At 44.1% G+C, this 21,545-nt stretch overlaps 1 protein-coding gene across 3 annotated transcripts in view; it reads right to left on the reverse strand.

Moving 5' to 3' along the window:
• Window positions 1-434: 434 nt before the first annotated feature.
• The window catches only part of LOC115129805 (guanine nucleotide-binding protein subunit alpha-11-like), a 35,903-nt gene continuing 14,792 nt past the window's right edge, over window positions 435-21,545 (reverse strand). The window contains exons 2-8 of one of the 3 annotated variants that reach the window (XM_029660531.2): window positions 14,288-14,472; window positions 13,759-13,913; window positions 10,378-10,506; window positions 9,691-9,819; window positions 6,145-6,274; window positions 5,720-5,873; window positions 435-5,605 (exon numbers count right to left, since the gene is read on the reverse strand). In XM_029660531.2, the coding sequence (XP_029516391.1) occupies window positions 5,415-5,605; window positions 5,720-5,873; window positions 6,145-6,274; window positions 9,691-9,819; window positions 10,378-10,506; window positions 13,759-13,913; window positions 14,288-14,472 (1,073 nt within the window). In that variant the 3' untranslated portion in view covers window positions 435-5,414. The remainder of the gene's footprint in view (window positions 5,606-5,719; window positions 5,874-6,144; window positions 6,275-9,690; window positions 9,820-10,377; window positions 10,507-13,758; window positions 13,914-14,287; window positions 14,473-21,545) is intronic. The other 2 variants (XM_029660533.2, XM_029660532.2) reach the window with 2 other exon arrangements.

Raw genomic sequence — 21,545 nt, forward strand, 5'->3', positions numbered from 1 at the left:
TTCCCTAACACTCATAACAATAGCCTGCTCATAATGTATAATAACCCCATTCCCATAACTTCGGTATCATGATCCTCATAATGTAGATGAAATATGTCCATCACTGATTATTTCTATTCTGTGACACTCCATCTATTTCACTATCAGAAGTCACAGAATGACAACTGACAATTCTGAGAGATGACAGCATTTCACCAAGAGAGGATGGAAAACCTCTGTATAGACCCAAGAGCCATATTGTATAGACACTCTTTGACGGAACAATGGCCAGGTCCAGAAACAACCCCTATTGTTCAGAACCATAGGCACTTGAAGGCCTACTTATCAAATCCTCTGAGAACTACAGAAGTGCATAGTGGCTAGAGGAGAAGTGCTTGGGTTGTTTCTAGACATGGAATATGCCAGACTAGTCATGAACCACACACACACCATCAGCAAGTATACGAACAAATTTATTTAAATTTAAAACAGATACCTTGTCATTATGTTCTCTCTTAGAAGGCGGCGATGATCGTAATAAATCATGTTCATGTTTGAATGAGGATCAGGCAACAGTGGTTGAAACAAATGCATGAAAACACACAACAAAAAAAAAGAAATATGGCGAGAGTATTGCAAATCAATAATACATAACCAACCGATCAATCAATAACCGATTTCACCCTTTCATCAAGATCTCTGCATCAGCCAATACATTTTTCCGAGGCCTCACCTCCTCCCAACACTAAACAATACATGCAATTATATAACTACACAAAAAATGTGTACTTATAGTTTTTGTTAGGGGTGGCGTAGTCACCACGTGTTTAGGTCTCTGGTGTTCTTAAAAATGGGACCATCCAAGATGGCTGTTCCCTGATGATGTCAGCGTTGGCACTTAAGAGAGAGAGAGCCTGGCTCTAGAGAGAGTTGGGTTGGCACACAATATAATACATAATTTACATTTGGGTTACATACAAAATAAACAAAAACAGCATTGTATATTTTATACACCAACTAAAACATTTAACCCTCAGGTTTCCTTAGATTAAAAAATAAATCAAGTGGTCCTAAATACAATAGTGTTCCGGTAATGTTTTTTTAATCTTACAAAAAAGATTGAAAGGAAATAAGTCAAGCTAAGTTCTCAATATGCACCATGTCCATGTTAATCTGACCAGGTAAAACTCTGGGTCCTAGTTAAAGCCTAGGAAAAACTCTGGGCCCTAATGTGCAGACACTTCAGGAGTGCCAACCAATTAACCCACAGAAAGTGGTAAACAAGAGATTAGTAGTGTTTCCTATAAATATAACTGATTAATCACCAAGTTAGATGATTGTAGTTAGGGCTGTTTTCACCCTTCATTGTGGAGGCAGTACAGGAGCCCAAGTGCTTGTCTGTTTGCTATGTGAGTTGTATTCAACACATTGTTTGTGGGCAGGTCAACACTGAATTAAATACTGCATGTCATACTTGGATAACATCCTCTAATACTGGCTGCAGTGTGCAGGCTTTAGTTCCAGTACAACACTAACACACTTGGTTCAACTAGTTGCGGTCTAAATCCAAAACCATGATTAGTTCTCAATCAGTTGACTGGGGTGTTAGTGCTGGTATGGAACAAAATCCTGCACAGGTGTGCTAGAGCTGTGTGTTGTGCAGCTATGCTTTAACTTGGAATAGCATTTTAACACCTGGTTTACCACCCTGCCTCTACTGTAGTTGTGTCTATTGACAATGTGTAAAATCTCCTCAACAAGCACAAAGCACACCCCCGGATGGTAAAACTAACAGTAGGACATTAGAAGGAAAGTTCCCCTTAACACTGATCTAAGGTCACTTTTGCATCCCCCCTAATGGATAAAGGCCCAATGCAGACTTTTTTTTTTTTTTAAACCTCAAAATCAAGTCATTTCTGGGTAACAGTTAAGTACCTTTGATTATTTTTGAAGCATTTTGAGTGAAAACGAACAAAAATAGCTTTTTGGCAAGAGTAATTTATCAAGCATGAATTTTGCTAGGACTGTCGAAGTGGTGTGAGTGGCATGGGGGAAACTGAAAACTAGCTGTTATTGGCAGAGAGGTTTGAAACTTTATTTATTGGTTTATTAACTAATTTACCGCATGGTGATATCGAACAGACAAATCAAAACCCCATCCCACCAAAACAGGCAGAAATTTCAGGCGGTCTTTTCAAACAGCTCTTACACTAAAATAGCATTATCACCATTTTCACAATTTCACAAGATTATTCCAACCTCAGTGTGGAAATCTATACAAAACACAGGAAAATCACAATTGACTGCACTGGGTCTTTAAGGTTAGCATTGAGGGAGGGTAAGCTGATCCAGGATCACACCCTTGATGATAACACATCAAACAGTGAAGTAGGGAACTTGGGGCTTGACAGATTCCCTCATTCGGAGCTGGAAGCTTGTCTGATCCACTGTTGATCCAGAGAAATAAAAAGTTAAAAAATGAACCTTCTAATGATAGTGTTGGTCATGTATCCTACCACAGCTGTATTCACACACAGTCTTTGTTGATACAAAACACTCATGAGTGAATGGCTTAGTTGACTGTGAACCTAAAACCAGGGGTGCACGACCCAGTGCTTCGAAGTCCGCATTCCTGCTGGTTTTCATTTCTCCCCGGCATTTGCTTGATCAATGAATGTTACCAATCGTCTAGGGATTGCAAACACCTGATTTCACAGGTAGAAATCCATTTTTGGTTAGAAGGCAACAGAAAAAAACCACAGCAAAACTGCAGCCCTTGAGGACAGAATGCAACAGTGTAACCTTGTCCTCTACTGCCCATCGCTTTCTAGGATTTGTGAATTCACTCATCGAATTTCCACTCACTTCATGAATGGAAAACCGAATTGAGCGCCGTCTCTCCCCATCTGCCTGCCTGTCTGATGCATGGCGATAGCCCTTAATGAGAATAATGAATAAGAGTTGCCTGTAGAAAGAGGTTCAAAAGTAGATCTGCAACGTCACTGGTTCTATCAAAGCAAGCCTCGGAACTTGAACTAAAACAACTCAAACCAACGACAACGCAAACTGTGTTTAAATTACAACGACAGAGCAAGCATAGACCGTACTGGTCTCCAATCACTGGTTATAAAAATTCACCTACGTTCATATGGTACATTTCCTATGTATGCAGTTACAGAGCTGTGCCTATTAGAAACCCAAGAGGAGAAATACAAGTTTTCATCAATGAAACGAAACAAAGTGACTTAATGTGAGAAGAAAACCATAGAATTTAACATGGATATAGATAGAATGGCAAAGTACATCTGGAATTGTCTTAAGATAAAAAAAGAAAGCAGAGATTTAGTACATACTATAGTAGACGTTTGTTTTGTTACAGCAGTTTAGACTCAAGTCTAGCCCCGACCGCATTTCAACATGATAGAAACAAAAGCAGTCAAATTCATCAACACCTTCAAACCTGGTTCCATAAATTATTAAATTAAAAAAAAAAAATCTTTATTTAGTTACTCTTTTAATATCATGTCTTTAGTCAACATATTGTGAATAACTAATCTGCTCTAGTGTTAGTAGGGAGAAGCTGCAGAGGAAAGCCGAGGATCTAGAATGTTCTAAAGGTTCTAGACTAGAAGGCTCCTGATGGTTTAGAACCTCGGTTCGGAGACTGTTCCTTTCCTCTCACTGCAGCCCTCTGTGTGTGTAGTCCTCTTATAATCAACTGATTATCAATCATCAAAGAAATCCAGAATCACAGTATAAATACTAGCAAATTCATAGGAAAACAAAAACAGTACACTATCGAAAAAAAGTGGATTTTCTTTTTTTTTTGTTTTTTTTTTGCCAAAGATTTTTTGTACCACAGAGTGTTTTTGTACAGGAGCGTTTCTGTGTACATGTATTTACAAACAGAAATATACACAAACAATAACTTTTTGTAGACTTCAGAGTGCGCTGTCCATTTGGGAGGCAGGATCATACGTCCCCCGCTCCCACCAATCAACAACCACCTCTCATCAACAAACAAAAGTGTCTATACAGTAAAAAAAAGTAAACAACGTAAAGCTTCCTGTGTGTCTGGGATAATGGATGCCACCGTGTCATTTGTGGGGATGGATTGCACAGAATCTCCAGAGCACATCTATTTGGGTCGCTGGGCAACTTAACACGTGATGTCATTCTTTCAGATTGATGTACCGTATGCTGATGACATCATCCATTCATGACTCCCTCCCCCTCAGCGACTGTCCAATCAGAACATAGTAGCGAGTATTGGATGTTCGGTAATCTTAATGTAGCGTGTATCAAACTCGAACATGGTACTGCGGATGTCAAACGGAAGGTTCCGGTGTATCAGTCAGTATACCAGTGAAGGAGGGAAGCGATGTGATCAAACCTAAACATGAACAACCACAGTCGTCTGTAAAGGATAAAATTAGAGTCAGTTTCTGGTTACCATCTTGTTTTTGTGATATTTTGGCAATTTTGCAAATTTTTTAAATACGAGATTTTGTTTTGTTAACCGCTTCTAAAACTTTTCAAACCACTTCTTAGTCGTCAGATAGAAGTTGACGTAGCAACAAGTTACTATTATTAAAAACTATTTGTAAAAAAGCTCAGCGATACACATATTTAATCAATTAGCTTTTTCCACTCCTTCTGGTGCTTTCAGTCTTAGTGTATTTTGTCTACATATGTAATTACTTTATAACATATTTAATTATATATATTTTTTTGCGTTTGCAACGATCACTCGGAGTATACATTCATCGATGCGAGGTGCAAACAGAATCCTTGGTCTGACTCCTCATTTGTGTGTGACATCACTTCCTGCTCGGGTCCTAGTGGCTTCCTTTGTTACCTCATCGTCTCCACCCCACTCCCAGTCTTTATCCCCTCCCTTATAGAGTGTAAAACGTCACCCTCTCAGGTGTTTTTTGCCTTGCGTTTGGGTCACTCCTTCCACCAAATCAGAGGATGTGATCTCAGGCCAGTTGACTGATGGTTCAAGGGATAAAGACCCACAGTTCACTGACCACACTGGTCCTCTTCCTCACCTTCTCACACACAAACACGCAGACACACACACACACACACACCCATTGTCCCCTCCCGTAGTCACTGTATACTGCATGGCGTGTGTGTATGTATGTGTGGTATGGAGAAGAGGAGACTGACAAGCTGCTGAGAACGAGGGAGAGGACAAGCTTATGGCAAAAGGGTAGAAAGAGGGAAGGAATGACAGAGCGAATGGGAGGAGAGATATTGGAAGAGAGAGGTCTTAAAATCGCTGGAGTGAAAAGCAGGAGGGGAAAGATCAACTAGACATGTAGGTGTGTGTAAGCTTCATAGGTGTCCGTGTGTGTGTGTGTGTGTGTGTGTGTGTAGGCTAAGCTGTGCAACTAGGAAGTGTGTGTGTGTGTGTATGCAAGAGTCTCTCAGACCAGGTTGTATTCTTTGAGGTTGAGCTGCAGGATGGTGTCTTTGACGGCAGCGAAGACGAAGCGGATGTTCTCGGTGTCCGTGGCGCAGGTGAAGTGGGAGTAGATGATCTTGTCGCTATCCGGGTTCAGGTCCACAAACATCTTCAGGATAAACTCCCGGCCCGCCTGGGCATCTCGCTGGGGACCTGGGGCGGCACAGACACGAGCACACACACACAGTCAATCCCGCATCACGGTAGTCAGAAACCATCAGACACACGGTATATCACGAAGGTAACTGTAGACAGACACACACACACCATCAAACTCAGGGAAGTAATCGACCAGGTGGGAGTATGAGATCTTCTCCTCCAGCAGATCCTTCTTGTTGAGGAACAGGATGACTGAGGAGTTCTGGAACCAGGGGTAGGTGATGATGGTCCTAAACAACGCCTTACTCTCCTCCATACGGTTCTGACAGAGGGACAGAGGACAGTTAGTAAGGGTGTTTGATGTGTGTGTGCGGCGAGTGTGTGGTATCTTTGACATGATAACCACAGATCTAGGATCAGATTACCTAACCCCAACTCCAAAAATGAACCATTAAGGCATATCAGATCCTGGATCACTGGATAGAGTCAAATTCTACCTAGTCCACCGATGTTTCACTATTGGAAACCGGGAGGGCAAAGGCGAGCCATCTCTCCCACCTTTCCCTAGTGTGTGTGTGTGTGTGTGTACACACCTCGTTGTCAGACTCCACCAGGACTTGGTCGTACTCGCTGAGGGCCACCAGGAACATGATGGAAGTGACATTCTCAAAACAGTGGATCCACTTCCTCCTCTCTGACCTTTGACCCCCTACATCCACCATCCTGGAGCATGGACGGAGCGAGGAGAGGTGCCAGGACACAGAGGACGAGAGAGAAGAGACGTTAAACAGTGTTGTTGTGTTTGTGGAACAACTAAAAGAACAACTAATAAGAAAAACTCTAAAATGGCTTCCTGAATCCATCCATGCAAAAGGGTTGGTCCTCATTGATTTTCCATGTCTGTGATTTAACTCCACATACAGTAGTGTATGGATGGATTCAACAGCTACATGAAGACTGAGCCCAAAACCACACACATATACAGAAGGGTGGTGGCAAACTTGAGATGTAGAATCCTAATGGCCGCCATTTTGGCACCTAACGTTCCAAGACAATCCCATTCCACTGAGAATCTAAACGAGAACGTTTGGTGGCAACATGGAGGATAGTTTGTTCACTGAATTCTGTCTCATCTACGGCCCTGAGAGGTCAGTTAGAAGGAGAGCCTATGGTGGAAAACACACACAGATCATAAACTGAAATACAGTACCAGTCAAGTTTGGACACACCTACTCATTCCAGGGTTTTTCTTTATTTTTACTATTTTCTACATTGTGGAATAATAGAAGAAATTAAAACTATGAAATAACACATGGAATCATGTAGTAACCAAAAAAAAGTGTTAAACAAATCAAAATATATTTTATATGGGAGATTCTTCAAAGTGCCACCCTTTGCCTTGATGACAGCTTTGCACACTCTTTGGTCGTTCTCTCAACCAGCTTCATAAGGTAGTCACCTGGAATGCATTTCATATAACGGTGTGCCTTGTTTAAAGTTAACGTGTGGAATTTCTTTCCTTCTTAATGCGTTTGAGACAATCCGTTGTGTTGTGACAAGGTAGGGGTGGTATATAGAAGACAGCCCTATTTGGTAAAAGACCAAGTCCACATTATGACAAGAACGACTCCAATAAGCAAAGAGAAATGACAGTCCATAATTACTTTAAGACATGAAGGTCAGTCAATGCAGAAGATTTCAAGAACTTTGAATGTTTCTTTAAGTGCAGTCGCAAAAACCATCAAGCGCTACGATGAAACTGGCTGGCTCTCATGAGGACCGCCACAGGAAAGCAAGATGGTGTGGGGGTTGCTTTCCTGGTGACACTGTTGGTGATTTATTTCAAATTCAAGGCACATTTAACCAGCAAGGCTACCACACCATTCTGCAGCGATACGCCATCCCATCTGTTTGTGCTTAGTGGGCCTATCATTTGTTTTTCAACAGGAGATGACCCAAAACACACCTCCAGGCTGTCTAATGGCTATTTGACCAAGGATAGTGATGGAGTGCTACATCAGATGACCTGGCCTCCACAATCACTCGAGGGATGAGTTGGACCGCAGAGTGAAGGAAAATCAGCCAACAAGTGCTCAGCATATGTGGGAACTCCCAAGAGGTCTGGAAAAGCATTCCTCATGAAGCTGGTTGAGAGAATGCCAAGAGTTTGCAAAGCTGTCATCAAGGCAAAGTGTGGCTACTTTGAAGAATCTAAAATATATGTTTAACACTTTGTTGGTTACTACATGATTGTGTCCAAACTTTTGACTGGTACTGTATGTAACACAGTGTGGAAACAAATGTAGGTAACACTTTACTTCTTGAAGATCTGACTTTAAACTGCTTATTATCATTACATCATTTAGTTTATGTAGGCCTATGTTATAGGCAGTTTATAACCTTATCTATGCATAAAGTGTTACCCAGTGAATGGATCATCAGTAAAGAGTGAGCGGTGCCCATCACCATTCTCAAGTTGCCCCTAACCTCAGATCTAGGATCAGATAACCTTACCTCAATTCAAAACATTAACCATAAGGGGGATGAAGGTATATCAGATCCTGGATCAGTGGATGGAGGAGAATTCTACCTAGTCCACCCAGTGGCAAGATGGGAGGGCGAAAAAAAGCAAACCAGCTCTCCCACCGTTCCCTAGTGTGTGTGTGTGTGTCCGTGTCCCTGAAGCATGAGCCAAGCGCAATTGTGCAACCCTGGTGGAGGTGAGACAAAAAGAGGAGAACGGGAGAGGAGGTAGAGAGAGGACTAGGAAAAGAGAAAGAGGAGCAGATGAAGACTGAGGAAGGGATGAGAATAAAAAAGGGAAGAAGATGGAGGGATACAGAAGGCACCTCTGATGGCGGGATTCCTTTGCTGGGTGAACGATAGGAGTGTGTCCTCCGAGTAGTTCTGACTGGAGTGTGTGTGAGTGTGTGCATGTCAAGGTTTCTTCCTTCCGTTTCTCTTTGCCACTGTCCTCCTAGGTTGTCTTTTAGGTTTTGTTAAGTGTTCTTCTGTGTTAAACGATTCAAGTAGAAGCAAAGGTAAGTCATGTAAAATGTTAGTCTGTCTGATCAAGTTACGTTATGTACCAGGAACTGATTCAGACCAGGTGAGACTTGTTCTAAGTCAGCGATATTAATCAATGATTTAACATCCAGGGGAAAGGCAACCAGCAGTACTGTGGTCTTCGAGGCCTAGATTAGCATAGTCCTGTCTTCGAATTAAACAGATAGTGAATGTATGTGATTTAATTTGTGATGAAACGCCCTCCTGTTGTAGCATGGGATACTGCAGTCCACAGAGACCAAGAGCCAATCAGAGCCCTGCAGGACCCCAGGCCCGAAATAACATCCTTCACTGGGAGAGAGAGAGGACGACCTCCTTTCCTCTGCCAGGATGAACAGAGGGGAGGAGAGGAGAAAGAGGGTGACCCATTTTAAAAAGACAGGCGCCAGAATGTAGGACTTTGGACTCACGAGGATGTGTCTGAGTGGAGGAGGTTGGGTGGGTGTGTGTGTGTGTGTGAGAGAGAGATCGGGCCACAATGGTGGAGATCAAGCCTACAATAAAACACAGCTCTGTCCACTGCTGATCGAAGAGCTCAATGATAGTTATGGAACAACCAGAACGTATGACATGCGAAATGAACGCACACATCGGTATGCCCTGTCCAAATACTGATAAATAAATGCATTCTTCCTTAATTGAAAGTAACCACTAATTCATGACATGACTGGATTGGTGAAAGCTTAAAGTGGGACCCTAACTTTCACCGATGCTCTCATGCCAAAGCAGTGATTACTTTGAGAAAAGGAGGATGCATTTTAAGAAGTAATGGAGCAGGGCCATGGGATGATTCATTGGTTAACATGACTGCACAAGGGCACTGATGCTAGCATCCCCTTCCTGAATGATGCATTTGCTAGGCCAATGTTAGCACCTTAGCCTCTTCTACTTGAATAGGATGCTTTTTGAAAGCGGACGTTAATTGCGCCACCTGACTGATGCTTTTGCTGGGCTCATGTTAGCACGTTAGCATTGTCTACCTGAAAATAATGCATTTGCTAGGCTAATGTTAGCAACTCCACCTGACTGTGATGCATTTGCTAGGCTAAAGTTAGCACACTAGCATTGTCTACCTGAAAATGATGCTTGACAAGTCGAAGGGGTACTCTATGATGCCGGTGGTGGGGATTCGCACCCTCAGAACATCTTGCTGTGTGGGCAGATAGTTGTTGTCTGAGATACGGTCCAGATCAGTTAGATAGCTACAAACCGAGGGAGAAATCGAGAGAGACAGAAAGAGACAGACCACAGTCATATAAAGCACGGTAGACAGTAAGCATTACCGCCACACACCCTTATCAATCCAGAGAAGGTGGATCAGTCCAGTGTGGAAGGCTTGGGCGACCGTACAAAGTCTAGAAGAACAGTGGTGTTGGTCCGTATTAGGCTTCCAACACCACCCCGAGCCCCATACACAGACCCACTCACCCCCCAAAGCAACTCTGAGAACATCCGTTTCAGGTCTTTACCGTCACAATAAAAGACCTTGAGGCTTTAGTTTAGTTGTAGCAATTTTTGCATCAAGTTAACAAGCCATTTTGATGCCATTTCACATCCTTTCTAGTTTGGGGTTCTGCAACGATTGCATTACAGTTGGGTTGTCCTGAGTGGGCCCAGTCTCAGAGAGGTGCTATGTGGGGACCTGGGTGTGTGTGTGTGTGTGTGTCAGTGTGTTGCAGGACAGTGACATAGTGAGGACGTCGGTGGCAGCAGCAGAGGCAGAGAAGGAGCAGTCCCTCGCTGCAGTACCGTGACGGTACCTGAAGATGCAGTTCTCCAGGTCAAACGGGTACTCTATGATTCCCGTGGTGGGGACCCGGACACGAAGCACATCCTGCTGAGTAGGAACATATCCCTCCGCGGTGACGCGGTCTATATCACTAAGGTAACTGCAGACACACACAGACACACAGTCTATCACTACAGAAACTGGATGGCTGCACATACGCACTAACTAACATGCTGACCAGACTGCTCGTTTGTGCGCCATTGCACGCATGTTGATTTCGTCCAACCACACCAGACGCGATCAAGACACGCAGGTTGAAATATCAAAACGAACTCTGAACCAACTACATTAATTTGGGGGACAGGTCGAAAAGCATTATATAAACATTGGGTTGTTATTTGACCTGAAATGCACAAGGTCCTCTACGCCGACAATGAATCCACAGATAAAAGGGTAAACAGAGTTTGTTTCTAGTAATCTCTCCTCCTTCGGGCTTCTTCTCCTTTGACTTTATATGGCGGTGTGCAACCAACTTTAAGGTGCATTACCACCACCAACTGGACTGTGGACCTCAGTTCATCCTTCAATCACACTGTGGGTATATAATCCGAAAAACTAATGAGGAGCTGGGAGAGGCGGGACTTGCAGCGCGTCAAGCGTCACAAATAGAACCAAGTCCTATATTAGAGCCTGGCCATGGAGACGCTCGTTGACGTGCGCAAGCAGTGTGGGTGCAATGATAACGTCTGTGTACATTTATTTTGCCACGCTTACGATGTGAGCACTGTGGTCAGCATGTAATTCTCTCACACACACACACACACACACACACATACATACATACACACGGGCAGAAGAGACTGATTAGCTGTAATACAACAGGGTTTTTGACAGGGGGCAGCGTTGGAGCGATTCTTCAGCCCTGGTCCTGGAGATGCCTTGGGTGTGCAGGAGTTCTTTCCAGCCCAGTCCAACTCAAACACACCCAATTCAGCGTATCAAGGTCCTGATGTCCAATTAGCCGGGTGTCAGCAGAGATGGTGTCCTCTCATAACGTTAACAGGCAACCAACCAGGAATCAAAGATCAACATTATGCTCACACACACACAATTCAATTTATTCTAAGGTTTGACTTGACTTAAATGTAAGCAATAGATTGTGTAAATGGTAAATGCGTGTGTAGTAGTGTATTATTGTTGAATAAGTACTGGAGATTTATTCCCAGCACCTCTTAGAAGGTAAAGCAATGGTGTATGTTCAACATAAGCTTTCATTTAGCTGAGTGTGAGGGGTGGAGAGAGAAGTGCTTGAACTGTAGTGTGTGTGTGTGTGTGTGTACAGTGCATTCAGAAAGTATTCAGACCCCTTTGATTTTTTTCCACATTTTTGTTACGTTACAGCCTTATTCTAAAATGGGTAAAAAAAAAAAAAATCCTCAATCAATCTACACACAACACCCCATTTGACAAAGCAAACAGGCTTTTCAAAAACAGAAATAACTTATTTACATAAGTATACAGACCCTTTGGCCCTGTCCGGGGGTATCATCGGATGGGGCCACAGTGTCTCCTGACCCCTCCTGTCTCAGCCTCCAGTATTTATGCTGCAGTAGTTTATGTGTCGGGGCGCTAGGGTCAGTCTGTTATATCTGGAGTATTTCTCCTTATCTGGTGTCTTGTGTGAATTTAAGTATGCACTCTCTAATTCTCTCTCTCTCGGAGGACCTGAGCCCGAGGACCATGCCTTAGGACTACCTGGCATGATGACTCCTTGCTGTCCCCAGTCCACCTGGCCGTGCTGCTGCTCCAGTTTCAACTGTTCTGCCTGCGGCTATGGAACCCTGACCTGTTCATGTGCTACCTGTCTCAGACCTGCTGTTTTCAACTCTCTAGACACAGCAGGAGGGGTAGAGATACTCTGAATGATCGGCTATGAAAAGCCAACTGACATTTTCTCCTGAGGTGCTGACCTGTTGCACCCTCGACAACTACTGTGATTATTATTATTATTATTACTATGAACATTTGAAAATCTTGGCCATGTTCTGTTATAATCTCCACCCGGCACAGCCAGAAGAGAACTGGCCACCCCTCATAGCCTGGTGCTCTCTAGGTTTCTTCCTAGGTTTTGGCCTCTGTAGGGAGTTTTTCCTAGCCACCGTGCTTCTACACCTGCATTGCTTGCTGTTTGGGGTTTTTAGGCTGGGTTTCTGTACAGCACTTTGATATATCAGGCTGATGTAAGAAGGGCTATATAAATAAATTTGATTTGATTTGACTTTGCTATGAGACTCAAAATTGAGCTCAGGAATGTGTTGAGGCACAGATTTGGGGAAGGGTACCAACAAATGTCTGCAGCTTTGAAGGTCCAAGAACACAGTGGCCTTCACTATTCTTAAATGCTGGCTGTCCGGCCAAACTGAGCAATCGGGGGAGAAGGGCCAGGGAGATGACCAAGAACCCAATGGCCACTCTAACAGCGCTCCAGAGTTCCTCTGTGGAGATGGGAGAACCTTCCAGAAGGACAACCATCTCTGCAGAACTCCACCAACCAGGCCTTTATGGTAAAGTGGCCAAACGGAAGCCACGCCTAAGTAAAAAGGCACATGACAGCCCACTTGGAGTTTGCCAAAAGGCACCTAAAGGACTCTGACCATGAGAAACTAGATTCTCTGGTCTAATGAAACCAAGATTGAACTCTTTGGCCTGAATGCCAAGTCTAGAGGAAACCAGAGACTGCTCATAACCTGGCCAATACCATACCTAGGGTGAAGCATGGTGGTGGCAGCACCATGCTGTGGGGATGTTTTTATGTGACAGGGACAAGGTGACTAGTAAGGATCAAGGGAAAGATGAACGGAGCAAAGTACAGAGACCCTTGAAGAAAACCTGCTCCAGAGAGCTCAGGACCTAAGACTGGGGCGAAGGTTCACCTTCCAACAGGACAACAACCTTAAGCACACAGCTAAGAGTTTCAGCAGCAGTGGCTTCGGGACAAATCTCAATGTCTTCGAGTTGCCCAGCCAGAGCCCGGACTTGAACCTGGTCGAACAACACTCCCCACCCAACCTGACAGAGTGTGAGAGGATCTGCAGAAAAAAAAATGTGAGAAACTTCCCAAATACAGCTATACATTTACATTTTAAAATAAGGCTGCAAAGTAACTAAACATGGAAAAAGTGAAGGGGTCTGAATACTTTCCGAATGCACTGTGTGTGTGACAGTCAGTATCTCACTTTATTTATAGCCATCAGCTCTCTGGAGTTGGGGCAACCGGTCGAGAGGCACCAGAGTGAACCACACACACACAGGCGCGCGCAAATGCCTTAACCCCAACACACCCACGTGCGCTCACATCCACCCCTCCCCCACATGAACAACCTCTTACACACAGAGACACACCAGGACATACTATTTAGTGGAGTCTGATAGCTGGTATTCCCTGCGTCTGTCGTAGGCCTCCTGTATCCCAGGGTCGGCCCACAGGGTCTTGATGGCGCTGATGTAGGGCTGGTCGAAACCACAGATCTTCTCTATGTCCACCTCCTTCACTAACATGGCATTAGACTGGGGAGGGAGGGGAGAGACAGACAGAGAGAGGAGGGAAGAGTGAGCGCATTGGAACTAGATAGTGTTTGTGTGAGTGACTGTAGATGCGTTCTGACCAAGCCTATTCTGGTTGTGTGTGTGGAAGGCAGTGTTTTTTTTAATGGTTGCGTTATAGCGGCAGGGTAGCCTAGTGGTTAGAGCGTTGGACTAGTAACCGGAAGGTTGCAAGTTCAAACCCCCGAGCTGACAAGGTACAAATCTGTCGTTCTGCCCCCAAACAGGCAGTTAACCCACTGTTCCTAGCCCGTCATTGAAAATAAGAATCTGTTCTTAACTGACTTGCCTGGTTAAATAAAGGTAAAATAAAATAAATAAAAAATAGTACTTCCTACCCGGTTCTGTTCGTATTTGAAGGGGATCTTGAGGTTCTCTGTGGCTTTGATCATAGACTGCATGGAGGTGAAGATGTTCTGGTACACCAGCCTGATGAAACCCCTCTTGTCCTCCTCTGTGTAGCCCGCCCCGTGGATGATCCTCATCTGCTTGATGAATGTACTCTTCCCACTCTCTCCTGTACCTGGACACACACATAGAACACCCACTGTTAGCACCACTCTCTCCTGTACCTGGACACACACATAGAACACCCACTGTTAGCACCACTCTCTCCTGTACCAGACACTCACATAGAACAACCACTGTTAGCACCACTCTCTCCTGTACCTGGACACACACATAGAACAACCACTGTTAGCACCACTCTCTCCTGTACCTGGACACACACATAGAACAACCACTGTTAGCACCACTCTCTCCTGTACCTGGACACACACATAGAACAACCACTGTTAGCACCACTCTCTCCTTTACCTGGACACACACATAGAACAACCACTGTTAGCACCACTCTCTCCTGTACCTGGACACACACATAGAACAACCACTGTTAGCACCACTCTCTCCTGTACCTAGACACACACATAGAACAACCACTGTTAGCACCACTCTCTCCTGTACCTGGACACACACATAGAACAACCACTGTTAGCACCACTCTCTCCTGTACCTGGACACACACATAGAACAACCACTGTTAGCACCACTCTCTCATGTACCTGGACACACACATAGAACAACCACTGTTAGCACCACTCTCTCCTGTACCTGGACACACACATAGAACAACCACTGTTAGCACCACTCTCTCCTGTACCTGGACACACACATAGAACAACCACTGTTAGCACCACTCTCTCCTGTACCTGGACACACACATAGAACAACCACTGTTAGCACCACTCTCTCCTGTACCAGACACACACATAGAACAACCACTGTTAGCACCACTCTCTCCTGTACCAGACACACACATAGAACAACCACTGTTAGCACCACTCTCTCCTGTACCAGACACTCACATAGAACAACCACTGTTAGCACCACTCTCTCCTATACCTGGACACACACATAGAACAACCACTGTTAGCACCACTCTCTCCTGTACCAGACACACACATAGAACAACCACTGTTAGCACCACTCTCTCCTATACCTGGACACACACATAGAACAACCACTGTTAGCACCACTCTCTCCTGTACCAGACACTCACATAGAACAACCACTGTTAGCACCACTCTCTCCTGTACCTGGACACACACATAGAACAACCACTGTTAGCACCACTCTCTCCTATACCTGGACACGCACATAGAACAACCACTGTTAGCACCACTCTCCCCTGTACCTGGACACACACATAGAACAACCACTGTTAGCACCACTCTCTCCTGTACCAGACACACACATAGAACAACCACTGTTAGCCCCACTCTCTCCTGTACCAGACACACACATAGAACAACCACTGTTAGCACCACTCTCTCCTATACCTGGACACACACATAGAACAACCACTGTTAGCCCCACTCTCTCCTGTACCAGACACACACATAGAACAACCACTGTTAGCACCACTCTCTCCTGTACCTGGAGACACACATAGAACAACCACTGTTAGCACCACTCTCTCCTGTACCTGGACACACACATAGAACAACCACTGTTAGCACCACTCTCTCCTGTACCTGGACACACACACCTACAGTGAGCTCCAGAAGTATTCGTTTTGACTCTGCACTCCAGCACGTTGGATTTGAAAAGTGCATTCTCAACTTTATTGAAGGTATTTTCATCTATATTGTGTGAACGGTTTAGAAACGACAACTATTTTTGTACATAAATGGCGAGGGGGGGTTAAGGGGACCAAAAGTATTGGGACAAATTCATTTGTCTATTAAAGTAGTCTACATGTTTGCATTTGGTCCCATATCCTTCGCACACATTGATTACATGAAGCTTGTGACTACAAATGTGTTTGATGCATTTGCTGTTTGTTTTGGTTGTGTTTCAGATGATTTACCATTCATTTTTATTGGGCACAAAAAAAATGATTTTCTTACACTTCTACATTAAATGTGGATGCTTGTAATGGTGAGAGGTTAGCATGTCTTCGGGGTGTGATATTTATGCATCTAACTTTCACTCATCGTTATTCACGATTCATCCAGGACTATCCGTAACCATGGTAGCATCCACTTTAAATGTAGAAGTGTTAAGAAACATTCTATTCTTATTTACAATAAAAGTGACTCCAAAATGGCTACACATTACTTACCATTCATTCCTGTTGGGCACAAAATAATATGAAACACAACCAAAACAAAACAGCAAATTCATCCGACACCCTGTGCTGTGCAACAGGTGCGCTAATTTAGCGGGATAGGTGTGTAAACGCTATTCATAAAATTACATTGAAAAAAAGCGTGTAAATTGCGTTAAACCTTCAATACATCACTGGAGAGCATAGTATACAGAGCCAGCGCGAGCGAGACGGAGAGCGCGAACGAGACGGAGAGCGGGGGAGAGCGAGAAAGCGAGGGAGGGTGTTGTGTTGTGAGTGCCAGGGTGAAGGGGAATCCAGTGAGATCCGCTTCAACAGTGTCATTCTTTAACACAAACAGCTACTACAGCAGCAGACAGCAGTTTGTCAGATCTCCATAGTCATGTCCTCCTCCTCAGACAGACACCCCCACCAGCACCACCCAGAGCTCCATTCAACCCAGCCTGCACTGCAGTATCCAGTCGCACACTGGCTCTTTTCACCCCCATGGTCAACTACAAACCATAGGACGGTTTGGGGTTACTATGAAATCCTACTACTGTAAGACCCCCAGTTAGACTCCCCTCACAGTTTCCACAAAGGATTGCTTGCTCACTCCAACCTCATGAATTTAAAATCATTGGCTTGGTGTAGGTATGGGCTACAGGGAGTTTCCACTGCCTAAACATTCCTTCTTTCACCAGTCCTTTCCAATCCATGAAGAGGAATGAATGAGTGCACACTTCCATGTGAAGAGTAACAATCGTAAACAGAGGAATGGGTTCAAATGAGGCTCTATCCAACCAATGACATACACTGAACAAAACAACAAAAAACACAACATGTAAAGTGTTGGTCCCATGTTTCATGAGCTGAAATAATAGATCCCAGAAATATTCCATACCCACAAAAACTCTCGCTCAAATTTTGTGCACAAATTTGTTTCCATCCCTGTTAGTGAGCATTTCTCCTTTGCCAAAATAATCCATCCACCTGACAGGTGTGGCATATCAAGAAGCCGATTAAACAGCACGATCATTACACAGGTGTACATTTTGCTGGGGACAATACAAAAGGCCAATATATAATATGCAGTTGTCACAACACAATGCCACAGATGTCTCAGGTTGATGAAGCGTGCAATTGGCATACTGACTGCAGGAATGTCCACCAGAGCTGTTGTCAGATAATTGAATGTTGACTTCTCTACCAATTTTAAATCGATGGCAATTTGAATGCACAAAAATACAGTGAAGAGATCCTGAGGACCATTGTGAGGACTATTTTTTTTGTGACCAGTCGTGAAATCCCATAGATTAGGGCCTAATTCATTTATTTTAATTGACTGATTTCCTCATATAAACTGTAACTCAGTACAAATCAATGAAATTGTTGCAAATTGCGATTATATTTTTGTTTTCCGTATATAATCCAGGGGAGGCAGGGGATTGGTTCAAACTAAACTGTCACATGACTTGACTGCCAGAAGTAGACCCCCGTCTTTCCAGTAGAAACTTGGGACCCTGCCATACCCTCATCTCCTTTAGCAAACACAAACCTCTCCAGGGCCCAGCCAGACACCATGCCTTACAAAACAGTACTGGGAACAGATCTAATTGATTACGCTAAACTGTTTATGCTCTCAGATATGTCAAAGGTTCTTTGTCCCGATACTACAGCCATCAGAGAGGGGGGGGGGGGGGGGGGGGGGGGGAGTTATGGAAGACGATAATCAGCCATATCATTGGGTGAGATTAAACAACTTGAGCCGCTTGCCCTTTAAAGGAGGGGTGTTCCCCTACAGTACTGCTGCAACTCTGCTCTCCCTGGTAATTAACTGATTGGTTTCTGGCACCAGCTGTCCTCACCGGGGTCGTGTCTTGTACGAATGAGACAGAAAGAAACGGCGAGGTACCATCTGAACTTCTCCGATCAGAAATTATTTTTCTGATGCAGTGGTTTTATGAGAACTCACAACACACACATTTGGCAAAGTAACCGTTTTAGCTAGATTTACTTCACCTCGCTGGCTAAACTCTCACTAGCCAAGGGGGCTGCTGGTAACCCATATTGCTCAGCCTCTCTGCACCATATGCACAGAAATACACATATACCCTGGAGGCAGGCTAACACCAGGCTACTGCCACGTCAATCCCTAAACACAGATCTGCTATATCTGCAAACGGAAAGAGAGGGAGAAAGAGATGGAGAGAAAGAAACACCACCACCTACATTCAAGGTTTTTGAAGAGCAGCCATATTTCGGTTGCCATGGCAACCCTATTCTCTCCTCTTGCATTTTTTCCCTCTTTCTTTCCTAGCGGATAGTAAATATAACTACGCCTCAAGCTCTCTCTCTCTCCATCTCACGCTGCTGCTATGCAGAAGGGCTCTGCTCCTCTTTTCAGTCTGTTAGATACAATACTGAGGAGGAGGATGAGGCTGTTTCTAGACAACTGTTGCGCAACCGCGGTGCTGCTGCCATGTTGTGTTGCTACCATGTTGTTGTCATGTGGTGTTGCAACCATGCTGTGTTGTCATGTGTAGCTGCCATGCTGTGTTGTCATGTGTAGCTGCCATGCTATGGCGTTGTCTTTGGTCTCTATGTAGTGTTGTGGTGTCTCGTCGTGATGTGTGTTTTGTCCTATATTTTTAATCCAAGCCCCTGTCCCCGCAGTAGGCCTTTTGGTAGGCCATCATTGTAAATAAGACTTTGTTCTTAACTGACTTGTCTAGTTAAATACAGGTTAAATAAAAATATATATATACAGTACCAGTCAAAAGTTTGGACACGCCTACTCATTTAGGGTTTTACTTTATTTCTACATTGTGGAATAATAGTGAAGACATCAAAACTATGAAATAACACATGGAATCATGTAGTAACCAAAACAAGTGTTAAATCAAAATATAATTTAGATTCTTCAAAGTAGCCACCCTTTGTCTTGATGACAACTTTGCACACTCATTCTCCCAACCAGGTTCATGAGGAATGCTTTTCCAACAGTCTTGAAGGAGTTTCCACATAAGCTGAGCATTTTTTGGCTGATTTTCCTTCACTCTGCGCCCCTACTCATCCCAAACCATCTCAATTTGGTTGAGGTTGGGTGATTGTGGACGCCAGGTCATCTGATGCAGCACTCAATCACTCTCCTTGTTCAAAAAGCCCGTACACAGCCTGGAGGTGTGTTGGGTCATTGCCCTTTTGAAAAACAAATGATCTTCCCACTAAACGCAAACCAGATGGGATGGTGTATCTCTGCAGAACACTGTGGGAGCCATGCTGATTAAGTGTGCCTTAAATTCTAAATAAATCACTGATAGTGTCAACAGAAGAGCACCCCCACACCATCACACCACTTCCTCCATTCGTCACAGTGAGAACCACACATGTGGAGATCATCCGTTCACCTACTCTGCATCTCACAAAGACAGTTTGGACTCATCAGACCAAAGGACAGATTTTCACTGGTCAAATGTCCATTGCTCGTGTTTCTTGGCCCAAGCAAGTCTCTTCTACTTATTGGTGTCCTTTAGTAGTGGTTTCTTTGCAGCAATTTGACCATGAAGGCCTGATTCACGCAGTCTTCTCTGAACAGTTGATGTTGAGATGTGTCTGTTACTTGAATTCTGGGAAGCATTTATTTGATTTGGGCTGCAATCTGAGGTGCAGTTAACTCTAATTAACTTATCCTCTGCAGCAGAGGTAAATCTGGGTCTTCCTTTCCTGTGGCGGTCCTCATGAGAGCCAGTTTCATCATAGCGCTTGATGTTTTTGCGACTGCACTTGAAGAAACTTCCAAAGTTCTTGAAATGTTCCCGATTGACTGACCTTCATGTCTTAAAGTAATGATGGACTGTCGTTTCTCTTTGCTTATTTGAGCTGTTCTTGCCATAATATGGACTTGGTCTTTTACCAAATAGGGCTATCTTCTGTAAACCCCCCCTACCTTGTCAAAACACAACTGATTGACTCGTCTGCTAAATGACCTAAATGTAATGTAAATGTAAGGAGAGAAATTCCACGAATTAACTTTGAACAAGGCACACCTGTTAATAGAATTGCATTCCAGGTGACTGCTTCATGAAGCAGGTTAAGAGAATGCAAAGCTGTCATCAAGGCAAAGGGTGGCTACTTTGAAGAATCTCAAATATATTTTGATTTGTTTAACACTTGTTTGGTTACTATATGATTCCATGTGTTATTTCATAGTTTTGACAATGTAGAAAATAGTACAAATAAAGAAAAAACCTGGAATGAGTAGGTGTGTCCAAACTTTTGACTGGTACTGTATATATAAAAGATGCTGCTGATGTAAGGTCAGTTTTGTATTTCCCCTTCACAGTATTGGGATGCAGCCCAAGGAGAGAAGAGGCTGTGTTACAGTACTGGAACACGGCCCGTGTCCTCAGTGAAAGATCAGTCTGAGGTCTGATTTATTTCTCGTGACCCTGTCATAAGATCTCTCCCTCCATCTCGCTTCTGTTCTGTCGCTTCCTCTCCTCTAGAGCACACTACCAGCCTCTGTCTCCCTCCTCTCCTCTCCCCCAGCCCACTCCCGCCTCCTCTTCTCTTCACCCAGCCTCTCCCTTACTCCATCTCTCCTCTCATGCCCCTAATCGTTGTCTTCCTCCCTGAGGCTGGAAATCCATCTCCCCCATTATCATCCACCTCCCCTTTCCCTTCGCCTCTCCCGTCCCTCACTCGCTCATTCTCCTCCCTGTCAAGCATTTGGGATATTCAGAACTAGAATCTGTCCATTCTTTTTTGGTGGCGACCTAGAAAAACGGAGGTCACCTTTTAATAGACCACACTACTGGGTTTGATAACACTTTCCTTCCCAGTCGGCAAAGAGAGAGCGAGCGAACCAGAGCAACGGTTACATATACACTCACACACCTTTTACTAGCTAACACTACTTGGGTCTTTCCAGGCAGCAGCGAGAGAAAGACAGCATCGCTTAGAAAAACGCCCACGAGGCTACAGCG

The sequence above is a fragment of the Oncorhynchus nerka genome, linkage group LG5 (genome assembly GCF_034236695.1).
Source record: "Oncorhynchus nerka isolate Pitt River linkage group LG5, Oner_Uvic_2.0, whole genome shotgun sequence".
In the NCBI taxonomy this organism is placed as follows: domain Eukaryota; kingdom Metazoa; phylum Chordata; class Actinopteri; order Salmoniformes; family Salmonidae; genus Oncorhynchus; species Oncorhynchus nerka.